General features: G+C 38.6%; 1 protein-coding gene across 2 annotated transcripts in view; it reads right to left on the bottom strand.

Moving 5' to 3' along the window:
• The window catches only part of DYNC2H1 (dynein cytoplasmic 2 heavy chain 1), a 378,097-nt gene that overhangs the window by 169,556 nt on the left and 190,327 nt on the right, over window positions 1-18,214 (bottom strand). For both annotated transcript variants that reach the window (XM_080641013.1, XM_080641014.1), the window contains 4 exons: window positions 11,695-11,858; window positions 9,713-9,832; window positions 8,875-9,009; window positions 5,984-6,127 (listed from right to left, as the gene is read on the bottom strand). In XM_080641013.1, coding sequence (XP_080497139.1) covers window positions 5,984-6,127; window positions 8,875-9,009; window positions 9,713-9,832; window positions 11,695-11,858 — 563 coding nt within the window. The remainder of the gene's footprint in view (window positions 1-5,983; window positions 6,128-8,874; window positions 9,010-9,712; window positions 9,833-11,694; window positions 11,859-18,214) is intronic.

Raw genomic sequence — 18,214 nt, 5'->3', positions numbered from 1 at the left:
TCAAAAATATTTAACTTTATATTTATTGACATGAAAGTTGTCTACATATACAAATGCTTTTTTAAAAGACAGTATGACCCTGGCCAGTGTTCTCAGTGGTTAGAGCATCCACCTACACACCAAAGCATCGTGGTTCAATTCCAGGTCAAGGGCAGGTACTTTTGCTGCCTATGGATTCTTGTAAGATTTTTATGGTTTCCAGTCTTACATTGAAGTCCTTTATCCATTTTGAGTTTATTTTTGTGTATGGTATAATTTGGTGGTCTAGTTTTATTTTTTTGCATGTACCTTTCCAATTTTCCCAACACCATTTATTGAAGAGACTGTCTTGACTCCATTGTATGCTCTTGCCTCCTTTGTCAAATATTAATTGAGCATAATAACTTGGGTTGATTTTTAGGTTCTTCTGTACCATTGGTCTATATGTCTGTTCTTGTGCCAGTACCAGGCCGTTTTGAGAACCGTGGCTTGGTAATATAGCTTGATATCTGGTATTGTGATCCCTCCAACTTTGTTCTTTCTCAGGATTGCTGCAGTTATTTGGGTGAATTTTTTTTTAATTCTGTATAAATTTTTGGAGAGTTTGTGCTAGATCTGTGAAATATGCTGTTGGTATTTTAATGGGGATTGCATTGAATCAATAGATTGCTTTGGGTAGTGTGGACATTTTAATGATGTTGACTTTACCAGTCCATGAACATTGTATATTCTTCCACTTGCACATATCTTCCTCTATCTCTTTTTTCAATGTCCTGTAGTTTTGTGAGTACAAGTCTTTTACCTCCATAGTTAAGTTTATTCCTAGGTATCTTAATTTTTTGTTACATTGGTAAATGAGGTTGTTTTTTTAGTTTCTCTTTCTGTGAGTTTATTATTGGTGTTTAAAAATGCTAAAGATTTCTGGGTGTTAATTTTGTATCCTGCAACATTGCCAAATTTATTAATTAAATCTAGTACTTTTTCGATGGAGTCCTTAGGGTTTTTTATGTACAATATCATGTCATCTGCAAATAATGCATTTTACATCTTTTCCAATTTGGATACCTTTTATTTCTTTTTCTTGTTGGATCACTATGGCTAGTACTTCCAATACTATGATGAACAGGAATGGTGAAAGTGGGCATCCTTGTCTTGTTCCTGTTCTTAGAGGAAATGGTTTTAGTATTTGCCTATTGAATATGATATTGGCTATAGGTTTGTCATATAAGGCTTTTATTATGTTGAGGAATGATCCTTTTTGCTGAGAGTTTTTATCAAAAAAGTGTTGGATTTTGTTAAATTCTTTTTCTGCATCAATTGATATGATCATGTATTTTTTTCTTTCAATTTGTTTATGTGATGCATCACATTTATTGATTTACAGATACTATACCGGCCTTGCATCCCCAGAATAAATCCCACTTTAGTCATGGTGTATGACTTTTGGATGTATTTCTGGATGCAATATGCTAATATTTTGTTGAGGATTTTAGTATCTATGTTTATCAGGGATATTAGCCTGTAATTCTCTTTCCTTGTAGTATCTTTATCTGGTTTGGGATTAGGGTAATGCTGGCTTCATGGAAGGAGCTTAGAAGTGTTCCTTCCTCTTGAGGAGGGTAGGTTTTAGTTCTTCTTTTAATGTTTGGTAAAATTTCCCTGTGAAGCCGTTTGGACCAGGGCTTTTATTTGCTGGAAGTTTTAGGGGTTATTTTTGTTTTTGTTTTTTATTGCTTTAATTTCCTCCATAGTTATAAGCCTATTCAGATTTTCTGATTCTTCCTGATTGAGATTTGAAAGATTGTATTTTTCTAGGAATAAGTCCATTTCATCTAGGTTGTCTGGTTTGTTGGAGTAGAGTTGTTTGTAGTCTTTTTATTACAATCCTTCATATTTCTGTGGGGTTAGTTTTTATTTCAACTCTCATTTCTGATTTTGTTTATTTGGATCCTCTCTCTTTTCTTCTTGGTGAACCTGGCTAAAGGTTCATCAATCTTGTTTATCCTTTCAAAGAACCAACCCTTGGTTCTATTGATCTTTTGCATTTTTTGTTTGTTCATTTGTTTGGTCTCTATGTCACTTATTTCTGCTCTGATCTTTATTATTTCCTTCCTTCTACTTACTCTGGGCTTTTCTTTGTTGCTCTCTTTCTAATTCCTTAACTTATAGGGTTAGATAATATATTCCCAGTTTTTCTTGTTTATCGAGACAGGCCTGTAGAGGTATGAACTTCCCTCTGAGAATTGCTTTCACTGTATCCCATAAATTTTGGATTGTTGTGTTTTGTCATTTGTTTCCAGGATGCTTTTATTTCTTCTTTGCTCTCTTTGGCAACCCAATCATTGTTTAATAGTATGCTATTTAGCCTCCAAGTGTTTGCTTTGTTTGTTTGTTTTTATAGTAGTTAATTTCTAATTTTTTGCCATTGTGATCTGAGAAGACGCTTGATATTATTTCTATATTCTTGAATTTAAAGAGACTTAGCCTGTGTTCTAATATGTGGTCTATCTTTGTAAATGTCTTATGTGCACTCAAGAAGAATGAGTTTTCCATTGCTTTGGAGTGAAATGTTCTGAAGTTGTCAATTATTTCCGCCTGATCTAATGAGTTGTATAGGATTGCTTCTTCTTTGTTTATTGATTGTCTAGAGCAGTGGTCAGCAAACTCATTAGTCAACAAAGCCAAATATCAACAGTACAACGATTGAAATTGCTTTTGAGAACCACACTTTGTAAACTTGAACTTCTTCTAATGCCACTTCTTCAAAATAGACTCGCCCATGCCATGGTATTTTGTGGAAGAGCCACACTCAAGGGGTCAAAGAGCCGCATGTGGCTTGCAAGCTGCAGTTTGCCGACCACTGGTCTAGAGGATTTATCCAGTGGTGTCAATGGGGTATGAGATTCCACCACTATAATTGTATTGCTGTCAATCTCACCCTTGATATCTTCCAGAAGTTTTCTTATGTATTTGGGTTCTCCTGTACTTGGTGTATATATATTTACCAGAGTTATATCCTCTTGTATTAATCCCTTTAGTATGAAGTGGCCTTTCTTATTTCTTCTTATGGCCTTCACTTTGAGGTCTATTTTGTCAAATATAAGTATTGCTACCCTAGCTATTTTTTTTTTCCATTTGCCTGAAAAAATTTTCCACCCCTTCATTTTCATTTTCTGTGAGTCCTCTGTGGGTCTCTTATAGATAGCATGTATATGGGTCATGATTCCTTATCGATTCAGCCACCCAATGTATTTTGATTGGAGCTTTTAATCTATTTACATTTAAGGTTATTATTGATAGTACTTGTTTGTTGCCATTTTTCTTCTTTATTCCTGTGTTCCTTCTTCCTTTTTTCTTTTTTCTTTTTACAACAGTCCTTTTAGCATTTCTTGCATTGCTGGCTTGGTGGTAATAAAATCCCTTAGCCTTTTTTTATTGTCTACGAAGATCCTGATTTCACCTTCAATTTTGATTGATAGCTTTATTGGACAGAGTATTTTTGGAGTCAGTACCTTGCTTTGCATCACTTTGTAGACTTCATTTTATTCCCTCTGGCCTGATGTGTTTCTGTTGAGAAATTATTTAGTAATCTAATGGGAGATCCCTTGTATGTAACTTTCTGTCTCTCTCTTGCAGCCCTTAAGATTCTTTCTTTGTCATTAACATTTGCAATTGTAATTACAACATGTCTTGGTGTGGGTCTTTTTTGGTTCATCTTGTTTAGGACTCTCTGTGCTTGTGTGATTTTTTTTTTTTCTTCCCTAAGTCAGGGAAGTTTTCTGGCATTATTTCTTCAAATAGACTTTCTATTCCTTACTCCTCCTTTTGACCTTCTGGAAATCCCATTATACGCATGTTGCTTTGTTTCATGTCGTCCCAAAGCTCCCTGAAGCTCTCTTCCTGCTTTTTAATTTTTTTCCAATTGCTGTTCAGATTGGGTGATTTTTCTACCCTATCTTCTAACTCGCTTATTTGGTCCTGCACTTCTTCTAGTCTACTGTTGAAATCTTCCATTGTGTTTTTTATTGTTGCTACATCGTTCTTCATTTCTCTTGATTCTTACATATGTTGGTGAATTTCTCATCCAGATGGTTGCGCATCTTTATAACAATTACTCTGAATTCTTTCTCTGACATATTGCTTGCCTCCATTTCATTTACTTTATTTTTTTTTCTTGGCAATTCCTCCTTTTCTTTCCTTCTTTATCTCCCCATTTTTGCTGTCTCTTTCTGGCCCTGGGCACCCTGCTTGGGGTTTAAGAGTTGAGGGCCATCCCTATCAGTCCAATGGTCCAGAAATCGTTAGCCCAGAGGCTGGGTCTGCCTTGAATATCACGCATATATTGTCTCTGCTCTGAGTATCCCCATCTCCCACAGATCTGGTCCCTCAGTTGTTCACTTCAGGTGCTCGGGGTGGTGGGGGCGCATGCACAGTTCTTCTGGTGTGTGACTCCCTGTGAGGATCTAGAGCCCTTTGGCATGAGATTCATCGTGCAGGTCCGCCACCCATGGCAGGGTGGGACCTTAGGTCCCTCTGGCAGCACACTTGCAGCATAGTCCTGTGGCCCCTAGCTGGGCACACCAAGTTGCTCTGGGTTGCCCTAGAAGCACCATCTTGTGGCCCAGAGTGGTGTGTGTGTTGGGTTGCTCTGGGTAGCCCCAGCAGGACTGTTCCAGGATTTGGGGTGGAGCCGAGGCTGGTTGCTCTGGGTCACAAAGTCAGAGCTCTCCTGTTGCCTGGATTAGGTCACACACTGCATTACTCCAGGATGCCCTGGGAGCAAGTCCCTGCACCTGGGATGGAGCAGGAGCGGGTTGCTCTGGGTTGCACAGTCAGCGTTCTTCGGTGTCCCAGAGTGGGGCACATGCTGGGTTACTACAGGACACCCCTCCCAGGGCCCAGTGTGGAGCTGAGGCCAGTTGCTCTGGGTCACACAATCCAAACTCTCCTGTGATCTGGAATGAGGCACATGCTGGGTTGCTCCAGGTAGCCCCAGGAGGACTGTTCCAGGGGTCAGGGTGGAGTGGCCACAGGTTGCTCTGGGTCACTCAGTCAGACCTCTCCTGTGACCCTGAGTGAGACACACTCTGGGTCGTGTTGGTTTTTTTAATGTTTGTCTTTAATTTTTGTTTTATACTACAAACGTAAGTCATTAACATAAATCATTATGTTAATCTATATATATATAAAAGTCTAAGTGACCGTCCGACTGGTCGGTAGGTATGATGCACACTGACCACCAGGGGGCAGACGCTCAACGCAGGAGCTGCCAAGCTGCGGTGACTTGGCAGCAGCAGTTTTCAGGTGGCACACCCTGGAACCAGAGATTAAGAAGCCTGATTCCTCATGGGGCCCCGCGATTCCACCTTCAGCTATGGGTTATGTTGTTGCTGGGCCATGCGATTCCACCTTCGGCCATGGGTTATGTTGTTGCTGGGGCACTGCTGGCCCCAAATCTGGTTTATTGCACACTTGGGTTTGCATTCCACGTGTTGTATGACAGCACCTTCGCAGAGTGCCCTTTAACATTCCAGGACCCCTTGGAGGATGTCGCAGAGCCGGTTTTGGCCCAATCCCCGCAGGCCAGGCCGAGGAACCCCACCTGCCAGAGGGACCCCACTCACTCCGCAGATGCCCTTTGAGCTGTGGCGCAGCCCCAGGTGCAGCCGGCCAGAGAGGGACTGCGGGAGGTTGGCTCCAGGGCATGTCTGGCCCATTCACCCAGTCCCACCCCACAGACCACCTTCTAATTAATTTCCTTTCAATGTGCATGTATCCATGCACTGGGTCACTAATATTAACATAAAAGCAGAAGACTGTTACATTGGGACAGTTTATTAAGAACATAAAAAGGAGGTACTTTCTTCTAAATATAGTTTAAAATTGTTACATGTAGTCTTTTGAAATATAATTCCAAACAATTTTTCTCAGAAAATTATAAATTAATCACCAATAAAATGGTCTGTCTTATTCACTCTCAGCTATAGGGTAACCAATAGCATACCTGTTTGTTTTGCAGAGCTCTCTGGAAAAGTCGAAGAAATGCAGCCAAACTAAAACGGTACATGTTATTAATTTTGGACAAGTCAGAGATAATGAAGTACATCCTGCTGGCACTCTCAGCCAGAGGAAGATAGGCATCCCGCTCCTGTGGATCATTGTTTGGGAGAGAGAAAAAAACAAAAACACAAAACACCTGAGTAATAGTGTTTTACTGCCACCTACAGACCACTATGCATATATCCAGCCACAGCCTTACTATTTCTACATACATCCAATAAATGAAGATGACAAATCACAGAATTTTATAACTAAAAGGACTAGCAAGATCTGTTTTTTATTTTTATGAAATTGAGGGAAATATATATTAAATACGTATGTATCTATCCAACATATTACAAAGCGAGAAGTGGTTCATGGGTAAATATTAATGAGGACCACGAGCACTCGTATTAGGAAAAGAGAATAAGATGGAATGGTAAACCATTGTGATCACAAAATAAATGCAATTTCACATTTCAAAAGAGAACCAGTTTAGATAATGTAAAAGGGCAAGAGACTACTAGGCTATCCCTTCAGCAAAAAAAAAGAACTATGAATTTAGTGTGTGGGACTAGTTCCAGCAAGATTACTAGAGTAGAACTAGAGTGAAGAAGACTATAACAGGTGGCCACATTAAGATAATAAAGCATCTAGCATTGTTCAACATAACTATAGAAAGAGTCAATAACTACTGTTGCTTTGATTCTGACTGAAGTTTAAGGATTATAAAAATGAGAGAATCATATGATTAAACTAGAGGCTCGGTACACGAAATTTGTGCATGGGTGGGGGGGGGGGGGCGTCCCTCAGCCCAGCCTGCACCCTCTCCAATCTGGGATCCCTCTCACAATCCAGGACTGGTGGCTCCCAACTGCTCGCCTGCCTGCCTTCCTGATTGCTCCTAACCACTTCTGCCTGCCAGCCTGATCACTCCCTAACCACTCCCCTGCCAGCCTGTTTGCCCCTAACTGCTCTCCCCTGCAGGCCTGGTGCCCCCAACTGCCCTTCCCTGCAGGCCCGGTAACCCCCAACTTCCCTCCTCTGGCAGCCTGGTCACCCCTAACTGCCCTCCCCTGCAGGTGTGATCACCCCTAACTGCCCTCCCTTGCAGGCCTGGTCCCTCACAACTGCCCTCCCCTGCTGGCCATCTTGTGGTGGCCATCTTGTGTCCACATGGGGGCAGGATCTTTGACCACATGGGGGCAGCCATCTTGTGTGTTGGATGGTCAATCTGCATATTACTCTTTTATTAGATAGGATAGAGGCCTGGGGCATGGGTGGGGGCCAGCTGGCTTGCCCTGAAGGGTGTCCCGGATCAGGGTGGGGGTTCCCTTGGGGCATGGGGCAGCCTGGGCGAGGGGCCTGTGGTGGTTTGCAGGCCGGCCACGCCCCCTGGCGACCCAAGCGGAGGCCCTGGTATCTGGGATTTATTTATCTTCTACAACTGAAACTTTGTAGCCTGGAGCGGAGCCAAGCCTTATGCTCACTCCGTGGTGGCAGCCATTTGTGTTGGGATTTATTTATCTTCTATAATTGAAACTTTGTAGCCTTAAGTGGAGGCCAAGCAAGCCAGGGCTGCAGAAGCTTGGCTTCCTCCATCGCCGGGGGCAACCCTAGCCTCCTGCTCTCTCCAGCTCCGTGGCTGCCACCATTTTAGTTGGGATTTATTTATCTTTTATAATTGAAACTTTGTAGCCTGGAGTGTAGGCCTGGGCCAGCCAGGGTGTGTGGAAAGCTTGGCTTCCTCCATTGCCGGGGAAACCCAAGCCTCCCTCCTGCTCTTTCTGTGGCCGCAGCCATCTTGGTTGGATTAATTTGCATATTCGCTGATTGGCTGGTGGGTGTGGCTGGTGGGTGTAGCGGAGTGATGGTTAATTTGCATATTACTCTTTTATTAGATAGGATGGCCTCAAGATTCTGAATGGAACTCTGAGAAGGTTCTCCATCAAAGCCCCAGGATTATAAATACAATATGGGCGAAATTATGTGTGTGACTCAGCAATGCCTGTTAAGAAAAAGAAAGCAAAGAAAGTTCAAATTCCTTTACGTATTGGATGACAATCATGACATCTGCCAAGTTTAGAGAAGGTGAGGAAACAAGATTGGAATGGAGCTATAAGTTTGTTCTTATTCTAGTTTCTATAGAGCTCTTGCCAAAATGAAAAAAGTAATAATATATAATTATAAAATTTGAGCAATAGATTAAAAATACTGAACTAAAAATTTGAAAACATTCTTTAAGTGAAAGAAAAAAAATGAAAGAAGGTCAGTTAGCAGCCTGCAATACATTACATTAATGTTTGGTTGTTTTATTTTCTACAAGCAAAGCTCAGTCACTAGAATGCAGAAGAGGAAAAAATGTATTATACTGAAAGGAGGTTGGAATTTTACAAAAAGAAATATCAAAAAAAGATTTTAACCACTTGTAAGAAAACAGTTCAGACCATCATAATCACATAGTCCAGATTACATAGGTAAAAAAATGTTTTTAGTAGAAAGCTTATAACTCTTTTAACTAATATATTTCTCTTGCCTTAACTTCCGTTTCAGGTGTGCAAAGATGCTCTAACAGTCATGTTTAATATGCTCATTTTAAACTCTAGAACTTCAGATAACAGTATACCTGACACCAGTAGAACCAACCAGGGTATACTGACCAGCAGTCTTATCCTCAAGGCCAAGATCTCATCACCTTCTCTGTAATACTAAGAATCAGACTCCAGGCTCTGGTTTTATTAATAGCTTTCTTTTTTTGCAATCACCATTACCCTAAAGTCCTTATTGTACATTTTTAATATTAAATAAAAGCTTAAAAAAAGACACACTATAAGATCAATAAGAGGGAATAATTACTTGATCAAGAAAAATTTGAAGTTTGTACGATTCTTTAAGTGACTCTTGAATAAGTGCACTGCTTGCTTTTGTCTGATTGAGAGATTCAATCAAATCCTTATTTTCCAAAATATTGCCTTGAGATGTGGCAAGTGTCTGTAGAAAAATTAACAAAATAACATTAATGTTATCATACATATTAAAGTAATCAATTAAAGGAAGCTCATATTAACTAAAATTAACTTGATGATGTTTATGAGAACTTATGTTATTTTAAAACAATTTCAACCTTTTATAGCCTATAAGAATGATATAGGAATTTTTTATGCTATATCATCAAAGCATTGCATATACATTAATTTATTAACCTAATAAAAAATACTTAATGTTACAAGTTAAATTATAATCTCACGCTACCTTTTAATGCTTCTTGAAATTCTGAGCGTGTGAACAGATAATTAATTAGTGAAATAATCCAATATAAAGACAGTGTTTATTAAAAATTGCTTATCTTAAACATTATTTTTTTAAATTTTTTCACCACCATTTATCCCCCCTATACCCTTCCACCTCCACTAAACCCCCTATTCTCCTCCCCACAATCACCACACTGTTGTCCAGGTCCATGAGTTGGTTCTTTTTTTCTTTTCTTGTTTTGCTAAACATTATTTCTTAAAGTCTTGTACTCCAAAATATCTAGTTTTTTGTTTGAATTTTGATTTTAAGATATATATTGATATGTCTTTGACACAACCAAAAACATGCTGAAGGTACTATTAATTTAAAAAAAAACAATAGTTACTTATGTTTATTAAAGAAAAAAGGTAATATAAAAATATTTTGAATAATTAAATTTTACCTCTAAGAGAGATTCCTCAAGCTTGGCTAACTGTATTTTCTTATCTTCTTCCTGTTGTAATAGTTTTGTTTTCTGTTCCTCTAAATCAGGTTTTTCATGCTGAATAGTTAGAGCCAAAAGCTTAAAAGAAATTTTAATATCAATGTTATTCTAGTGATATAGTTTAAAGAAAACATTACAAAATAAAAACTTCCCACAAGCAGGCCTTGAGTTTGACCAAATCCTACAAGACCTCACATGATTCTTTCTAGTATATATATGAGACACCTTCACAATTATTTCTGACAAAAAATAGTTAATCTGATGGATAAAATGTTAAATATTATAGTATGGTAGAAGAAAATGCATTATTTAACATATCCATGTGGAATATTTAATTCTAAACTTAGATTACATATATAAGAAGAATGGAAGCTACTATTTTTAATGGTTAAGTATTCACATAAAGAAGTAAGAGATGTCTTACTTAAAACACTGTATCATCAAAATAACAGTGAGATATATCACTCCAATTACCTAGTATGGCTACAATTAAAAAAACAAATAATAACAAATGTTGGTTAGAATGTGGAGAAAGTGGAACACTCATACATTGTTAGTGAGAAAAAACAAACAAACAGCTCAACGACTTTGGAAAAGTTTGTTCTTCAAAACGTTGTTACCATAAGAAAAAGCACTCCACTAAAAATCAATGAATTGTACCCTTTAAATCGGTGAACTGTTATAGCATGTGAATTAAATCTTAATAAAGCTGCTTTTTTTTAATGCTGTAAAATTCTTAATTTTGAAAATTCAAATTAGGGAATGACACTGGTATGTCATAAATCATATAATCAAAATAAGCTATATAAGCACTGTCTCTTAGTTTTTGTTAAATATCTAAATAGTGACTTTCAGCAATTACTATGGAGAGCTTTTATTTTTACTTTTTTACCTTTTTAAGATATTTTTTTAATTGATTGCAGAGAAGAAGTGAGAGGAAGAAAGAGATAGAAACATCAATGATGAGAGAGAATCATTGATTGGCTCCCTCCTGCAAGCCTCACACTGGGGACTAAGCCCACAACCCAGGCATATGTCCCCACCAGGAATCAAACCGTGACCTCCTGGTTCATAGGTAGATGCTCAACCATGAGCCACGACAGCTGTGCACTATGGAGAGCTTTTAGATAAAAGGAGCAATTTTGTCAATTAATTCTGCCAAGTTGTGAATAATCTGCCCATTGTTTTGTTTATAAGATTATCATCAAGTAAATCCAAAGATAATGTTCAGAAAAATACATGTGGTGAGTCACATAATATGGTAAGAAAAACTTTTTATAATGAAGATTTTAAAATTACAATAAAGTGAAAATTATAGCAAATAGACCTGCTATCATATAAATCAAAAGAGGAAATATCTGTGATTGGTAGATAAATAAAAAATAGGACGATATTCAAAAGTCAACAGGTATATGTTTAAAGTGAAAAAAATAAGTGAGAAAGTATATAAATGTCTGAACATTAAACTTTATTTTGAAATCCATGCAGTAATAAACCATACACAGATAAAGTGAATTCACAGGTGTGTATGCTCTGATGAAGGAAAAACGTTGAGTGGGAATCAAAGACCCTCAACTAGCTAAGTATGTCAATTAAATAAAATTTTCACATTTAAACTTCATCTTTTACAATTAAAAAAATAAAGTAGCTGATCATAATCTCTATGATTCTTCCATCTCTCGAATTTTACCATATGTGATGGAAACAGACTGAAAGTTAAAGTTATAGTGAAAGAATCAGAAATTTGACTTTAGCAGCAAGTGCACAATTCTAACACAAATGATATATGAAATAAACCCAAATGATTTATGCTAACTTGAAAGTATATTTTCAAAAGATTAAATGCTAATCAGTTTAACAAAATAGCTTCCCATTGAAAAAGTCTAATGAATATGCAAAACTACAAAAGATCTCCCAGGTAAATTATGATAGATGCATACCTGTCCTCGTAATCCACTTCTTGTAGTAGTAAAGTTAACCTCAGTAACAATGGAAGCTGCATCCGGTGGAATAAAGGGATTTGGGTTTCTCGTTGATAAAAAAAGGCGGAATTCTTCATTGTAGTCAATAATTTTGTCACCTATTTGTACTACATAACGTGGTCCTATTTTATAAAAAATTACACAATTAGTTGGCCTTAATATCCTGTGTTTTGCTACATGACATTAAAAATAAAATTTCCCTGTAATTTTAAATAGTTTGTATTACAGACTTTTCAAGAGTTCAAAAGAGCAACAGTTAGGCTATCCAAGACACTATTAACCAGGATGCTTTATTAGCTGGCACTTACATAAGCAACTGTAAGTAATACTCATTAAGATGACCCTAAGATATTGAAGCATCAAGAGTATCTACTTATATTCAAGATGATTTTAGTGTTAACTATATGGTTCATATTCAAATTTTCCTGAAATTGATTACAGATTATAAAAAATTTAAAACTATTATGTATTATTCTCTGTTTCAAAATTCATCAGTTAAAACGTGTTTATTATACTAGTATTGAGTATGTGATGCTTGGAGATAGAATAAACTGGTATAAACCTAGGATTATCAACAAATGAGTAATTACAAAGTTATCGTTAATCACATAAAAAAAGGATTTATTCAGATTGCCATATACAGGTAATTCATGACAAGAAGTTAAACTAAGAAAAGTTCTGCCTTATAAAGAAGTGCATTCTAAAATAAAAAACAATGATATTCATTATACAACAGATACAAAGAAATTAATCAACAATTATATCCATAACTTATGATTTTAAATTGACAACAAATAATTGATTTATTTTTTAATCCTCATTGAGGATATTTTTTCCATTCATTTCTAGAGAGAGAGTACAAGGGAGTGGGGAGAGAGAGAAACATTGATGTGAGAAAAGCACACTGATTGGCTGTCTCCAGCAGCTGAGGCTGGAGAACCTACAACCAAGGTATATACTCTTGATGGCGAATTGAACCTTCAAAACTTCAGTCCACAGGCCAATGCTCTTCTAACCACTGATCAAATCGGCCAGGGAGTGATATTTTTTAAGTAAAAAAACAACAACATATCTTCACAGATTATTTTCAAAGGTTAAGAAAAACATTGTAAAATATTTTTTGAGAACACCAGAATAAATTTTAAAATTTTACTTAAAAACTTTAAGTTAATGTGAAAATAATTCAAAAAGCAGATTGTGAGAGAGGAAAAAACAAAATCAAAATAATAATGAACTTTACTAGTAATCATTATTAGAGAAATACAAATTTAAAAGCCCAAAATAATACCTTTACAATAACTGGAATAATTCAAGAAAACCTAAGCAGAATAAATGCAAAGAAAACAAACCCTAATGGCATCAGAGTCAAACCATGAAAGACAAATAAACGTCTTGAATGAAAAAGAAACATTTTAGGGCATCCAAAAAAAAAATGAAATCACTTACAAGGGAGCAACAATAAAACCAGCAGGCTATTTCTTAACAGTAATGACATCATAAGATAATAAAATAAAAACTTTAAAGTGCTAAAGAAAATAACTGTTAACCCAGCATTCTGTAACAGACAGAAATAAAAATACTTCAAAAATGAAAGAAAAAGAAATTTGTTTCTACTGGGCCTTCACTAAATGAAATATAAAAGTAAATCCTCCCCACAAAAGAAGGCTAATCCAGATAAAAATAAGGAGATAAATGGAAGAAATGCTGAGAGAATTTAAGAACACTAGAAAGGGTAAATATATATAAATTAGATTTTAAACACAATTATAACATCATGTGGAACATGAAAACATATCACAATAAAAATAAAAAGGCAGGCAGAGGGTATGTGGAGTTAAAATGCAGTTCTGGCGAAGTGGCAAAGTATTTACTTGTATTAAAATAATAAATCAAAGATGTGTATTGCTACATGTTGTAGAGTAACCATTAAGAAATTATTAAAATATTTGATCCAAAAATCAGGTTTATTAGAAAACTATACCAGTTATTGCAAGAATTGGTTAAATTACATTACAAATATTAAGACTGCATGATAAATGAAAATGCAAGCTAAATGCTATATATCACTGATGAGAGGCACGCTTTATAAATAAGACCAACAAATAATTGAAAGTAAAAAAATGGAAAAAAGTTATGCAAACATTAGCCCCCCAATATTATTGTAACCATTCTAATTATCAGATTCAAAAACATGAGACATTTCTAGAAATAAAGGACATTTAATAATGATATAGGAAATAACGGAAAAAGAAGAAATCACCTTTACAAATATGAGTATATCTAAAACACAGCTCTAAAATATTAAAAGCAAAAATTAACAGAACTAAAAGCAAAATGGACAAATTCCAAATCAAGGAGACTCTAAGATATTGTCTTAGTACACCATAGAAAAAAAACATAAGAAAAATAGTAAAGACATGGAAGGTACATTTACCATTGCAACAAAAAATTAAGATATCTAGGAATAAATTCAACCAAGGAGATAAAGGACATGTACTCAGAAAATTACAGGACGCTGAAAAAAAAAAAGATAGAGAAAGACATAAACAAATGGAAGAATATACCATATTTATGGATTGGTAGAATCAACATCATTAAAATGCCCATACTACCCAAAGCAATTTATAGATTCAATGCAATCCCCATTAAAATACCAATGGCATACTTCAAAGACCTGGAAAAAAATTTCCAAAAATTCATCTGGAATAAAAGAAGACCCCAATTAGCTGCAGCAATCCTGAGAAAGAAGAACAAAGTTGGAATGATCACACTACCAGATATCAAGCTATACTACAAAGCCACAGTTCTCAAAACTACCTGGTACTGGCACAAGAACAGACATATAGACCAATGGAACAGAACAGAGAACCCAGATATCAACCCAAGTCTTTATGCTCAATTAATATTTGACAAAGGAGGCAAGAGCATACAATGGAATCAAGACAGCCTCTTCAATAAATGGGTGTTGGGGAAATGGACAGATACATGCAAAAAAAAAAAAAAAGAAAGAAACTAGACCACCAAATTACACCATACACAAAAATAAACTCAAAATGGATAAAGGGCTTAAACATAAGACAGGAAACCATAAAAATCCTAGAAGTCATAGGTAACAAAATAGCAGACATTTGTTGTAGCAATATCTTTACCAATACATCTCCTAAGGCAATGGAAACTAAGGAGAAAATAAACAAATGGGACAACATTAAAATAAAAAAGCTTCTGCACAGTGAAAGAAACCATCAACAAAACAACAAGGAAGCCCATTGCCTGGGAGAACATATTTGCCAATGTTACATTCGATAAGGGCTTAATCTCCAAAATTTATAGGAAACTCAACAACTTAACAAAAAGAAGATAAAAAATCCCATCAAAAAATGGGCAAAAAACCTAAATAGACACTTTTTGAAAGAGGACACACAGAAGGCCATGGACATATGAAAACATGCTCAACGTCACTAATCATCAGAGAGATGCAAATTTAAACTACAATGAGGTACCATCTCACACCTGTCAGAATGGCTATCATCAACAAATCAACAAATGACAAGTGTTGGTGAGGATGCGGAGAAAAAGGAACCCTCATGCACTGCTGGTGGGAATGCAGATTGGTGCAGCCACTGTGGAGAACAGTATAGTGTTTCCTCAAAAAACTAAAAATGGAACTTCCATTTGACCTAGTAATCCCACTTCTAGGAATATATCCCAAGAAAACAGAAACAGCAGTCAGAAAGGATATATGCATCCCTATGTTCATAGCAGCACAATTTACAATAGCTAAGATTTGGAAACAGCCTAAGTGCCCATCAGCAGATGAGTGGATTAAAAAACTGTGGTAAATCTACACAATGGAATACTATGCTGCTGTATAAAAGAAGGAATTCTTACCATTTGCAACAGCATGGGTGGAACTGGAGAGCATTTATGCTAAGTGAAATAGAAATAGTCAGAGAAAAATAAATATCACATGATCTCACTCATTTGATAAATATAATGAACAACATAAACTGATGAACAAAAATAGAACCAGAATCATAGAAGAATCGAACAGACTGTCCAACCTATGAGGGAAGGTGGGGCTGAGGGGATAAGAGATCAACCAAAGGACTTGTATGCATGCATATGAGCATAACCAATGGACACAGACGGGAGTGGGAGATGAGGGCATACGCTGGTGGGGGGAAGGTGGGGGTGGTCAATGGGGGAAAAAGAAGACTTATGTAATCCTTTAAACAATAAAGAATTTAAATTTAAAAAAATACATGGATGGTAACAATACAATTAATAAACTTGATTTAATTGACTTTAGAGAAAATTAAAGCAACCATTAGCAAAATTCTCATAATTTTCAATAGTACAAAGAACATCTATGAAAATAATGTCAGAGCAAGAGGTTCAACAGAATTAAAAATATAAACTAAACACTTCAGAATAAGTTTTCTGACCACAATAAACTTAAGCTTAAAATTAATAACAAAAAAGGTAACTAGAAAACTTCCACCTTTTTGGAAATTAAACATCACCAAAAAATTGCTAAGTAATTTATAAGTCAACGAAAAAAATCAAAACTTGTAGTATGAAGCTAAAGAAGGACTTAGAGGGAAATTTATAGATATAAATGCATATATTAGGAGGAAAAAAGACTGAATACTAATATTTTTAATTTTCATCTCAAGAATACAAAAAAAAATGAACATACAAACCCTAAGAAAAATAATAGGAATAAAATAATAAAGAGAAAAATTAGTTTAAAAATACAATAGTCATAGAATGGAATATACAGCATAGGGAATCCTATCTAATAAAGAGGGAATATGCTAATTGACCATCACTCTGTCACAAAGATGGCTGCACCCACAGCTGAAGCCAAGTTCCCATAAGGAGCCTTAAGGAGCAATCAGCAGGGACCTGAGGCTATGCCCTCCCCCGCTCCCGTAGGGCTTGACAGGGGACCTCAGGCCACACACCCCGCCCCGGCGCCAGGCCAGGGGACCTGAGGCCGTGCCCCCCGCCTGGAGGGGCTTGACCGGGGATCTCAAGGTGCACTTCGCATCCTGGTACTGGGCTAGAGGACCTCAGGCTGCTCCCCTTGCCCCAGCGCCAGGCTGGGAGACCTCAGGCCACGCCCCCCACCAGGTGGGGCTTGACAGGGGACTTCAGGCCGCACCCCCCACCCCGGCACCAGGCTGGGGGACCTCAGACCACACCCCCCCACCCAGCGGGGCTTGACAGAGGACCTCAGGCCATGCCCCCCCACCCAGCATCGGGCCAGGGGACCTGAGGCTGCACCCCCATGCCTGGCTGGGCTTCACAGGGGAACTCAGGCCATGCCCCCCCCCCCATCGGGGCTTGACAGGGGACCTCAAGGTGCACCCCCAGTGCTGGGTCGGGGGAACTCAGGCTGCACCCCCCCACCCAGTGGGGCTTGATGGGGGACCTGAGGTTGCAACCCCTGCTGGTGGGGCTTGACAGGGGACCTCAGGCCGAACCCCCCGCCCCAGCACCGGGCCAGGGGACCTGAGGCTGCGCCCCCCTGCCTGGCGGGGCTTAACAGAGGACCTCAAGGTGCACTCCCAGTGCTGGGTCGGGGGAACTCAGGCCTCGCCCCCCCACCCAGCGGGGCTTGACGGGGGACCTTAGGCTGCACCCCCTGCCGGTGGGACTTGATGGGGGACCTGAGGCTGTGCCCCCCTCCCGGTGCCGGTTCGGGGGACCTGAGGCTGCACGCCCCCGCCTGGCGAGGCTTGACAGGGACCTCAGGCCATGCCCCCCACCCAGCAGGGCTTGACAGGGGATTTCAGGCCATGTCCCCCACCTGGCGGGGCTTGATGGGGGATCTCAAGGCACGCCCCACACCCCTGTCTGGGCTGGGGGACCTCAGGCCATGCCCCCCCCCCATCCTGGTGCCGGGCCAGGGGACCTGAGGCTACATCCCCTGCCTGTCGGGGCTTGACAAGGGTGGGACTGGCCAGGTCTGGATCTAGCTCAGTGGGGGCGGGAGCTGGCTGGGTCTGTGATTTTGAGGTGCATGTGGGTGGGCGGGGACTTGACTCTGGGTCTCATGGTGCACCCCAGACTCTGAGAGGAGGAATGTTTTCATATACATTTTACTAATTTTCTTTCATCTCTGGCACTTCTATTATAGAGAAAGGGCAAATAACAATATTAAATTATTTCCTCTAATTAATCCCCTTTTAATGTGCACGAATTTCCTGCACTGGGCCACTTGTCTATATATATATATGAAGAGGTAATATGCTAATTGGTCGTAACGGTGTCCCAGTCACAACCAGTCAAAAGTGTGCATGCACAGGAGCTGGTGGGTGGGGACAGGGGCAGGGACTTGCGCCACCGGGACATGAGGCTACTGCTGGGGGTGGCCCCCCATGGAGGCACGCCCAGGCCCATGGTGCCGCCCGGCCCAGGGGGAAGCATCAGGACGGGAGCAGGGCCTCGGTGGAGAGCTCTCAGCACTCCT

This window comes from Plecotus auritus, assembly GCF_963455305.1.
Source record: "Plecotus auritus genome assembly, chromosome: 9".
NCBI lineage: Eukaryota > Metazoa > Chordata > Mammalia > Chiroptera > Vespertilionidae > Plecotus > Plecotus auritus.
This window is presented reverse-complemented; position numbering and strand designations above follow the sequence as displayed.